The sequence below is a fragment of the Atheta coriaria genome, unplaced genomic scaffold, assembly GCF_025399875.1.
Source record: "Atheta coriaria isolate IRGN ID8LTWV9N9 unplaced genomic scaffold, Caltech_Dcor_3.1 hic_scaffold_47_pilon, whole genome shotgun sequence".
Taxonomy (NCBI): Eukaryota; Metazoa; Arthropoda; class Insecta; order Coleoptera; family Staphylinidae; genus Dalotia; species Dalotia coriaria.
In genome coordinates this window covers 85,151-95,776 of record NW_027045489.1, presented here as the reverse complement: position 1 = coordinate 95,776, position 10,626 = coordinate 85,151, and the positions used below count along the sequence as shown (strand labels likewise).

Sequence of the window (10,626 nt, the reverse complement as noted above, 5' to 3'; positions counted from 1 at the left end):
TCGACCACGCTCACTTTGCCGTCGGCCGTCGGCTCGGCCGTCTTATCGCAGAACACGTGAATGTTTTTAATCAATTTGCGCTCCTTAGCATCATTAAATTAAGAAGTTCCTTGTTGACCTAGTAAAATCTTGCACGTTGAATAGCTTTTCGTTTTCATAGTCTCCGTAATATTTACAAAACAAACTAGTAATAGCTACGCGCCGTCGCTTGTCGTCAGCTGATTTGAATGTTTTCCGCAGGATATTCTATCAATTTATGATGATGTTTCACCCTTCGGTTACTTTATGCAGCCAATGCATCAATTAATAAATATACATTCACCATATGTTAAAATGTAGGTGCTTTATTTTTGTACAATCTTTTTGCCCAATTTCCCGATGATTTTCGGGTAAAATATTGAAATATTTGTTGTTTATTTGTAAATTTCCTTCTTCATGTAGTTTCTAAAGTTTTCTTTTTGTAACACCCTGTATATTAGTTGTCCTAACAGCATGTCGAAAATCCTCTTTATTTGTGGGTTTTAAGTGTTCTCTGTTTTGAACTAGGACTTTTCTTTCTGGTACACCCTATATATTTATTTTCCTTTGTGTCCGTGAAGATTTTGCTTCAACTGTTGTTTTTAGTATTTTCTTCTTTGCGCTTTGAATTTTCTTTCTGAAACACCCTGTATCTTATTTTCCCGATGGTCGAGAGAAAACGAGCAACGATAGTAGTGTTTAGAGTTTTTTATTTGCATTTTAAATTTTCATTTTGCAACACCCTGTATATTTGTTTCCATTTCAACCCCGTAGAAAATAGGCTATTTGCTAATTTCCTTATTCCGGTAGAACTGTACGAAGTGGTACTTGCTTATATGTGCGCGGCTTAGCAGGTCGTAAGTCCGGTTTCAATATGGCGTCATGTATTCTGTTGACATGTAAAATCTAAACTTGTATTCTATTGTTAATAAATAAATAGTAAGATATATTGACTTCTTTGATTTGTGTGTTCGCCTTCTATCATTTCAGGAACAGGTCTCTAAGAGAGTTCCCTCTCTCAGGGGATGATCCCCTCTATAAAAATTGTTCAGGTAACCTGTATGATTTGTGTACTTTTTCTTTCATTTCAGCAACAGGTCAGAACTTGTAAGAATATTTTTAAGTGTCGCCTCTCTTGAGACGACTTAAAACTTAGAAATATTTGAACAAGACCTTATAAGGATTGTCCTTATAAGGAGTTCCCTCTCTCTGGGGGTGATCCCCCACCATAAAAATTGTTGATATGCCTGATAATTTCGGGGATGAAGCGCAGAGACATCGTAGCTGTAGGTTGGGCCGGGAGCAATGGACGCACGGAGCAGTGGGCTGTCTTATAACGACACGTGCCAAAAAATTTAAAAATCTGATCCTCCCATGTTCTCTTTCTTCTATCTTCTCCTATTCTTACTACTCCTTCTATTTATTTCTCTGTTCTCCCGTTCTCCATTTACTTTCTTACATCTCTTATTGCCTTCACTTGCATTTCAATTTCTCATATACTTCGTTGCAATTCATATATGCAACCCAAATTGCACCTGATATTTTTATATTTGAGAAAAATGCCTGTTACGCCTGAGATTCGATCCGTGTCTACTAGCATGCCAGCAGGTGCACGTCTCCACTCGACCACCGAGTGTTTTTATTATTGTTATTTGATTCTTCTATTTATGTTTCTACTTTAATCATGTTTTTAAAAACAACAAGACAATTCAAGCAACAGTTAGTTATGTTATACCCGCAGCACACATATAATTTATATGCCATATTATTTAAAACTGAAAACGACAAAGAGGATACCACAAAGAAATATGAATGAGAATATTATTTTTTGTTTTATTGACAACATTTACAAATACATAGGTATATTTTTCAAGAGAAAAGTACCGGCGACTATTAAATTCCATGAATGACTTGCCTTTGAATATACACAACTGCAAATCTTCTATTCCCCTGAATTCGCAAACTGGCATTTCTGGCACATACGTTGTTTATTTATTCAAATGAAACCCAAATCCATGTTTTTCTTCTGGGGGATAACCGACTGCCGATAGACACACACTCCATGCACATGGCCAGCACGAGTGTAAATCTTCACACCGAAAATAATTACGGACGGTCGACGAAAACTCACTCGCGCTTATTATCTGGCAAAACTTCGCTCACGCCCGATTCCAGTAAATGTCGTCGATTGTTATTTGAATTATAAATCGATTGTAAATCTATTTATGATCTGCAGCAACAAAACTACTCGCGATGAACACGCGCGATTCATCCGCTGACCGGAGTGAAACTGCGCAGCACAGCACGCGGTCACGCGATATTTGCTATTGCGATACGCTCTACAAAAAATTGTTTACATACAAATACAAATATGCATGTATCTAAACTATATACCAGGATAGCACCTAGCACACTAAGCGAATTTCTATGCTGCTTTCTATTTGTTAGGCTTTCGGTTACACGAATCTTTGCGATGGGTTGGTCCCTGATCATTCTTTCTCCTAAAATCAATGAAATCCGTTTTACGATAGTTGGTGCTACATGTTGCTACATGGACTGAAATAATAAAAAATTGAAAATATTTCAGCAATATTTCGATAATCCATCTGCAGTACCCAGGCACCATGTGGAGTGTCATATAAATTACCATCCGACGAGCCCTCTTAGTCAAGTAGATGTGGGGCATCTGCGAGATCACGACCATGACATTTAATTTTTGTTGATCCTACATACATCATGAGGCTAGAAAAATAGCGAATACTGTGTATGCAGCATTCAAAAGTTCATAATTTAATATTGCCTGATGTTGTTTCTTGCGAACATTCAATGGAACATCATCATCTTTAGTCCTACCAGCAAGCAGATGCAACAAGAAATCATTATCGGTTTCTTAAATCCTCTCTTTTCCAATGGTTGCTTGTTGTTAGTCATAAGAAGAGCATGTCCATTGTGCGTTGAATTGCGTAGTTGACATGCAAATAGTGCTTTTTAAATTTTAAATTTAATTAGCACCATCATAGAGCGCCACCTCTTTATGACGTAAGTGAAAAACAAAAAATCCCCAAACCTACGAAAGCAGCTGTTTTGAAAACTTGCATTTATAGGTTAATTATTAGGTAACTTGGTGATTTTCGAAAATAGAATAACAATCGCGAGAATGGCATCGCTTTTACGGCAATTCACACGTATCATCCGGCCCGCTCCAATTATTAATAAACACGGTAAGACAGAAAAACGCTGCACTAAAACTCTAATTATACATGATGTTATCTTTTAGTGTGCAGCAATGTTGCCAATGGCCTACGTTATGCCTCTTCAGCAAGTGATAGCGCGCCCACTGAAGTCAAAGCAGAAACTAGACGTGAGCACATATATTATTAAATATTTCAGTCATTTTATATAAAATATTGCAGCAACTGTGCGGAAATTTGATGCCGTCAGTAGGTCAATGTTGAAGGAGTTTGGACAATATGTTTCTGAATGTCTACCCAAGTACATCCAGAAGGTGCAGCTTACAGCTGGTGATGAACTTGAGCTGTTGATTGTCCCTGAGGGTGTCTTGCCAGTATTACAGTTCTTGAAGGATCATCATGCTGCTCAGTTTGGCAACCTGACTGATATTGCTGGTATGGATGTACCAAGCAGACAATACAGATTTGAAGTAAGTACACCAAAAAATGTAGCATAAAAAGTTAAGATGAAGAGTAAATTTTAGATCATCTACAACATTCTGTCATTGAGGTTCAATTCACGCATACGAGTGAAGACTTACACAGATGAGTTGACTCCAATTGACTCCTGTAATGATATCTATAAGGCCGCCAACTGGTATGAAAGAGAAATTTGGGACATGTATGGTGTGTTCTTCGCCAACCATCCTGATCTTCGTCGTATTCTTACCGATTACGGCTTCGAAGGACACCCTTTCCGAAAGGATTTCCCTCTGACTGGATACGTGGAAGTGCGCTATGACGATGAGCAGAAACGCGTCGTCGTAGAGCCTCTGGAATTGGCGCAGGAGTTCCGCAAGTTCGAATTATCCGCACCGTGGGAGCAATTCCCCAATTTTCGAAAGGCGCCTGAGCCTTCCGAGGATGTACCACTGAAGAAGGAAGAACTCAAAAAGTGAAATTAGTTAAATTGTACAGAAACAAAATTATAAATATCTGAAATATTTAAGAAATCTTTCCATCATATGCTCCTAGCTCACATACATGAAGGAAAGAGTTTATAATAAAGATGTATTGCTTGAAACAAACTTTGTTTCGCATTACAAAAACAATTCAATCTCCAAATGGCCGCATCTTATTTGACTCGCAGCTACAATTAAATGTTCAAAGCATCCAGTTTGTGTATGCATTCGTTCAAAATACTTCGAAAACATTTGCATTATATAAAATAATTCTATGAAACAAACATCATTTTAACAACGGTTAAATGTTGAATTTGTGTACTAGAGATCTAGAGGAATACCGTTATTATCGGAAATAAATTTAATCGACAAAAATGATGTTTGTTTTCGTTAATTTGATCTTGAGATTCAGTTGTTGCTTCAATTACAGGTACCAGCTATCACACGCCGCTAACATCAATATATTTATTTACATTTCGTAAAAAGCCCTCGTCCGCATCTTGATTTCGTCACCTAAAAGAAGAAGAGTTGCAAATTTTATAACCAACAGATGCTGCTTACGCTAGGCGCCGCTGTACCAAAAAATCAAGCGCATAGTCGACTTCGCGCGAGCAGCACTTACAAAATCTGCACGCCCTTTCTCGTTAAGTACTTGACGTTGAATTTATAATCATCAAAAATATATGTATGTGCATCACAAAAATAGTGTTTTATGTCTTCGCCTTTCAACGTCTCCTTGTATTATCCACAGAAAGCCGCTGTTGAAGGTTGAAGCATCGGAAACTGAGCAGGTTTTACAACTTGTAAACTCGAATCTATCGAGTTGTAGACCAAGTGGCACAACGATTAACTTCACATCCAACAAATTGTCATCTAAGTTATGGGCTATTGCAGTTAGATAGCAAATATAGTTCTTACATTAAATTGTGGTATGATAGGTGATTAAGCTCTTGTTGCTTATTAATTTTCTTCTCAATTAAGATAGACCGCGCCTATACATGGTATAGATAACGTTATAAACCCACATTGATAGTAAGCTTTGTTTGTAAAGTGTAGGAATGATCAACTTTGAATTTTAAAGTTTGTACTTTTGTTCATCAATTGATCGCAACATCGAAAAGGGGTTTGGTCCAAAAACATTTGTTACAATAAAAAGGTGAAATTACTTGCGGAATCCCAAGCGCAAAGTCCGCTAGGGAACCATTTGGTAACAGCATAACCTCCTTACAACTTAATAAAGTAAGCGCAGGTACCTATCAGCTACCAAAATGATTGCCGCATGTATACAAATTTATGTCAAAAATCGAGTTTGTTGGTCTGTGCCACATGCAATGCGCTCTTGTCACCTGGCGCATCGAAAGTGACCAAACCAGTTGTAACAAAATTTGAGACAACGTCATGTTCGAGTCCACAAAGTTGAAGAGCGTCTTTACGTGACTCACATAGAAGTCGTTTTGGGAAATATCCGCATTGTTGGAGGTGCCACGCCTATGGAATCCGACACGTGCCGTTCGTGGTACTCCTGAAAACAGGGCACGATACAGAGATTGGTCTGGCATTCAGGACAGTGGTATTTTGTTTTTCGGCGCAAAATGCGCCCATGGGTGTCCACGGTGTTCCAGCAATAATTGCAGCCCAAAGCAGGACCCGGACGAACAACAGGACAATGACTAGAGCGTGTGTTCGTCTGTGAACAAACCAAATAAAACAATCAATACATACATTATATCGATCAAACAAACAAATGAAAAGTATAAATAAGTTTGTTTGTTATGTTTAGTTGGCGAAATGACAGCTCCACGTCAGCAGCCGCTCAAGCACCGCCAAACTGCACAACTAAAATGTATATTTCTGCGGGGCGGTGTGGCCCATGTCTCTCCATCTGCCACCATACAAGAACTTTTACATTACTCTCCAACACCCGAAGAAATTACCCTTCAACAGCGCATCAAAAATGCAGCTGAAAACTTCACCGATAAGCACAAAAATGTCATGAATACTATGAGGCAGGAAATGATGGTCAGTATATCAAAATATTACTATAAAGAGTTTAAAACATTAATTGTTTTTGGAAGCCTGAAGAAACCAATTTTGACGATGCTATACACCTTCTCGAGGCGCCAACCCGTCCACAAACCTCGTCACCAGACGTCATGGAAAAGCATGCTAAAAAATTTAAAGCAATTGAATCACAAGTTTTTCTCGTCAAAAATTCATCCACATCCAGCGTTTGCTCGAATAATTTAACCTACGATTATATGTCTGGGGTGTGGAAGATGCTACAATCGGAAAGGGAAGGTGAGGACTTCGTGATCAGTCCGAAAGGGTACGAGTTCGATGTGGCGAAAACAAAATGGGTGCCCAAATCAGACGAAGTGGTAAAACAAGTTGAAGAATCCAAACAAAAGTGCGAAGAGTGGCTAACAAAAAAATGCGACTATAGTCTCGCTGACAAGCCAGCAATTCAAAAATGTAAATTGCTGCCAAAGATTAAAAGAAATCGCAATAAACTTACTTGAGACGGGGACGAAACGCTGCGTTTCAGCTCGTCTGTCCGCACTTTCATCGATGTGGGTGTCAGGTCTTCGGATTTAACGCGCAACGAGGTGGGGCCAATCGTAACTTCCGATTGATCTGTGGTCCCGCTACTTGTTGTGCCGCCATCTTCGCTCGGTGTGTGTGGTATTATTTGTAGCGTAGGCGGTATTAATGGAGGCGGAGGGCTAGCTGACTGAAATGACTTTACTTTCAATTAGATAGTTTTAAGATAAAATTGCGGGTAACTTACCATTTGGCTGGGCAATAGCGGATGCGAATGTTGTTTAACTAGCACATTTCCTGGCACGGCAAGATGTGGACCAGGAGGCGGTGAAGCTGAGGTCGGAAAAGGATCGGACACCTGGCGCTCCACCCTCAAATGTGGTACCGATAAATAGTGCGCGGTGTCGCCATCAGGATTATCGCCTTCTTTCTTAATCCGTGATTGCCGCATAAGAATTCGACTACGCTTTGAGCCCAGCATCGTGTTAGTGTACTGCGACGATTGCGAGAGCTGCGCATGAGTGGTTATTATCACCCTGTCTGAAATCAATCCACACTTATGTTTAGCATAAACGTTAGATAATTATTTAGTGAATGTAACAGGTTCCAAAACAAGCACAAAACACCAGTCACAAGAAACATAATATAATATAACAAAATATATCCCATAGTTAAAAATTTCAATTTAAAATGGTCAAACATAGTGACAATTTTGTCAATTTTGCCTTTTAGCCTATGATAATTTACGCTAAAATGTACACCGGTAAAACAACGTACAAATGTGTGGCACAATCATTGATAAACTTCCTTTGGAAGGAATGACTACGTCATATGTCGCTAAAACTATGTTAAATGAGATGTCCGCTCTTCAGTCTTTTCATTCGCTTGCAAATTCGAGTGGAAGCTGCATTCACATTTGATCGAAATTTATGCTCTGCAAGTTAATAGGGGTAGTATGCAGCAGGCCGTTGTCAAAGTAGCGTGAGCGTTGTAACACAGGCGCAGTAATTTCAACCGGTCGCCCGTCAATGAACGCGCCACTTATCATCGCAACCGAATTTCCTGCTAAAGAATGCTGTATGGTTTGTTGATGAGTTTGATGTTGTTGTTGCTGCTGTTGAATGTGTTGCGCATGCGCCGTCTCTTCAGGACCTTCAGAACCCTGCGATTGGCTCTGTGGCTGCGAGGGGGACGAATTTTCAGCGTCAGCAGTCAATTGTGCTGTTGCGGCAGCTGCCGCTGCTGCTGCCGCCGCCGCCGCTTCGTTCTCAGCCTTTCTGTGCTTGATGCTGAGGCGATTTACTGGATAGCCCCGTTTCCTGTACTCAATCCACAGGGTGCGATTGTTGACACCGTACATACGCGCTGCTTTGCAGAAGCCAATGCCCCCGTAGCGTACCGCCTCCAGCGCACGCACAAAGTTATCCTGCGCTTGGGGGTTGACGCTGCGCTTACGTTTCGGTGGCGTGGCGGTTTGAGCGGGCGCGACAGGCGGTGAGGTTGCAGTCGCAACGTGCTGATGCGGCGCTGCCGCCGATGTGCACGCGACGCTGCCGCTCACGTACGATTGCGGAAGCGAGACGGGCGGCAGCTGCGCGCTCGTATACTGCAATTCTTGCGGGAGGGTGAGGGTGGCTTGGGTAAAGTGTGGATAGTGTTGATCGACAATGCCCCATTGGTAACCTGAAAGGGCACCAGACAGGTTAGAAATGGTGTGCGCGCTCAATGGCGGACAAAGGCTACGCTCAACGGCAATCGTGAACATGAGTCATAGTGGTTACAACAACAAATGATTATGAGGAGTACAGACACCAGAAAGAAGAGGCAGTTTAAGAGTAGCATAACATATAGTATAAGATAATAACCACAACATTTAAACAAATACTCAAAATAAATAAATGACAATGAAATGATGATGAATGAAAGACTGACCATTGAGCTAAGCCTAAGTCTATGTCAATGGCTAGATTAGGATCACGGATTGCACGGGATTCACAAAAAATAACAACCAATCAAAAGTAAAAAAAAAACCTAACTGCTTGTTCACTCTTGCTGTTGATCCTTAGCCTTACCAAACGCAAACTAATCAACGTCTAAATTCCGATGATCTTTACTACTAACTATTTTATCAATAAATATTGATCAACTTACCAGTTACAGTTTGGGTCGTTGTTGATGTCCCCGACATGTCAATTGTTGAGTTTTCCACCGAATGCTGTACAGGTATATCTTGTGGAATATGCTAAAATGATAGTCAGTAAATAGAAATAAATTCATAGTTGACTAACAAACTAACGAGGTTTATTTGATGAGGCGATCCTGTTTCTGTACTATCATGAGATCCGGAGTGGCTGTGCTTTGGGCTGCATTTTACAGGTGTATTTGGATTGCTGCTAACAAAGCCCGGATCAGGTTTGATTACAGCCATACCAATAGGCGACGATAATGTCACTTCGTTGGACGAATGCTCCTCGCTAGTGTGTTTTTCTGTGGAGCCTGAACCAGTTGACATTTTTCTTAATCTCTTTCTGCAATAGAACAACAAGGGTAATGTCTTATTATCTAGTTAAAATATCTTTATAATACCTTTTACTGGCGGGTGACAGAGGACATGGCGAGGGTGAGAGAGATTGCCGTTGGTTTTCGGCAGTCCAATTTGTTTCAGCAGGCGTGAGTAGTTCTGCACGCTCTGTTGTGTTGTTCTGATGTTTTAGAGATGCTTCCACAGGTATTTCAGCTAAACCTGTACATTACACAAACAAATCATTAGTAACTGCTAATTGCTAATTTTTATTCATTAAGTATTTCAGAATCATGCATGAACAGCACAAATATAAATGTGTGTTACCTTTAATTTTTAAAGCTTCAGCAGTTTTCAAAATGTGTGGCAACTCATCCTGAGATACATTGACTTCACCATAATACATGAAGTCAATAATCACCTTCAAATCAGTGAACTTCACATCTTTAAGGATCACTATGGGATGCTGGCATGGATTCATAGTGAACAAAGACTGCAATCAAACCACCATTAGCATTATCCTGAAGACAAACATTCTGTGTTTATGTTACCTGAAAGTATGAGCTGCAGGCAGACAGCACCAATTTGTGAGCCTGCAGATGCCTGCCATCCGCCGAGAGAGTGACATCCACGAGGCTCTCGCTGTTGAGCAGGTTCGAGAACACTGAGATGAAGTTGGGCTGGTGGTTGTTCCATCGGAGGCAATACTGCTGCATGGTCATTTTGGTCACTCAACGGGGGGCTCGATATTGTCACGCCTGCGATGCGGAATAAATCTCGTTCAATTCTTATATAATCGCGCGCACATCACGGCGTTGTGTTTACGTTTTGCCCTTTTTCACTTCGCACGCGCCGAAGGCCAGTCGGCACTGAGATACAATCAATAAGTGCGCTTCGGCAGCGATTCGATCGTCGTAACCTTGAAAGCGGTAAGCGCGCGGCGATGTGATACGTACCGACTGTTTGAACGTTTTCGGTTACGACGAAAAATATTGTCGTAGTGACGCACGCAGCGAGCGCGGGCGACGCACTTACCGCGGCGACAAGTCGAGTCGCAGCGATGACGGTTCGAGATTAGCGAACGCGCTGACGGAGCGTGCTTGGCGAACAGACCATTTTCATGTGCGACGGCGGGCACCACTACGTGCGGAACCAGAATGCAAACGAGAAACGAGCGGGCAAACGACACTTTACACATGCACACGGTTGACGTAATTGCGTTGTTTTACGCGATTTACGATATTGTTTTACTAAACGCAGCCGCTACCGATGGCGCTGGCAGCCCTTATCTGATACTGACATCTATCGTCGTTTTGCTAAACAGCAAAAGCTAACATCAGAACCTGGCACTTTAGTTGTCGGTTTTCCTTCACGATCATGCGCTTTTTAATATAGAAATCCTCCGTAAGATAAC

The 10,626-nt window shown here is 41.1% G+C and overlaps 2 protein-coding genes and 2 long non-coding RNA genes across 9 annotated transcripts in view; 2 read left to right on the top strand and 2 right to left on the bottom strand.

The window, feature by feature from the left end:
* Positions 1-1,839: 1,839 nt before the first annotated feature.
* Positions 1,840-3,039, bottom strand: LOC135802722 (uncharacterized). Its single transcript, XR_010550607.1, has 3 exons — positions 2,634-3,039; positions 2,413-2,574; positions 1,840-2,357 (listed from the first exon to the last, which is right to left on the bottom strand). It is a non-coding gene; the product is annotated as an uncharacterized lncRNA (long non-coding RNA).
* Positions 3,040-3,077: 38 nt separating this feature from the next.
* ND-30 (NADH:ubiquinone oxidoreductase core subunit S3) lies at positions 3,078-4,313 on the top strand. The gene is made up of 4 exons (XM_065316337.1): positions 3,078-3,239; positions 3,296-3,379; positions 3,432-3,679; positions 3,734-4,313. The coding sequence occupies exons 1-4, from the start codon at positions 3,176-3,178 to the stop codon at positions 4,145-4,147; spliced, it is 810 nt and encodes a 269-aa protein (XP_065172409.1). The 5' UTR covers positions 3,078-3,175; the 3' UTR covers positions 4,148-4,313.
* Positions 4,314-4,601: 288 nt separating this feature from the next.
* BtbVII (BTB-protein-VII) overlaps positions 4,602-10,626 on the bottom strand; it is a 29,239-nt gene continuing 23,214 nt past the window's right edge. The window contains exons 1-8 of one of the 6 annotated variants that reach the window (XM_065316335.1): positions 9,764-10,432; positions 9,540-9,705; positions 9,278-9,434; positions 8,988-9,219; positions 8,843-8,933; positions 6,939-7,231; positions 6,666-6,890; positions 4,602-5,837 (exon numbers count right to left, since the gene is read on the bottom strand). In XM_065316335.1, the coding sequence (XP_065172407.1) occupies positions 5,589-5,837; positions 6,666-6,890; positions 6,939-7,231; positions 8,843-8,933; positions 8,988-9,219; positions 9,278-9,434; positions 9,540-9,705; positions 9,764-9,934 (1,584 nt within the window). In that variant the 5' untranslated portion in view covers positions 9,935-10,432 and the 3' untranslated portion in view covers positions 4,602-5,588. Of the gene's footprint in view, positions 5,838-6,665; positions 6,891-6,938; positions 7,232-7,320; positions 8,375-8,842; positions 8,934-8,987; positions 9,220-9,277; positions 9,435-9,539; positions 9,706-9,763; positions 10,438-10,626 lie in introns of those variants that run through there. The other 5 variants (XM_065316331.1, XM_065316332.1, XM_065316334.1 and 2 more) reach the window with 5 other exon arrangements.
* On the top strand, positions 5,837-7,369 carry LOC135802721 (uncharacterized). The gene is made up of 2 exons (XR_010550606.1): positions 5,837-6,169; positions 6,226-7,369. It is a non-coding gene; the product is annotated as an uncharacterized lncRNA (long non-coding RNA).

Coding starts and splice junctions, on each gene's coding strand:
- ND-30 (XM_065316337.1), top strand. CDS start 3,176: ATGGCATCGCTTTTACGGCAATTCACACGTATCATCCGGCCCGCTCCA. Junction 3,240..3,295: donor TCCAATTATTAATAAACACG/GTAAGACAGAAA, acceptor GTTATCTTTTAG/TGTGCAGCAATGTTGCCAAT. Junction 3,380..3,431: donor AGTCAAAGCAGAAACTAGAC/GTGAGCACATAT, acceptor AAAATATTGCAG/CAACTGTGCGGAAATTTGAT.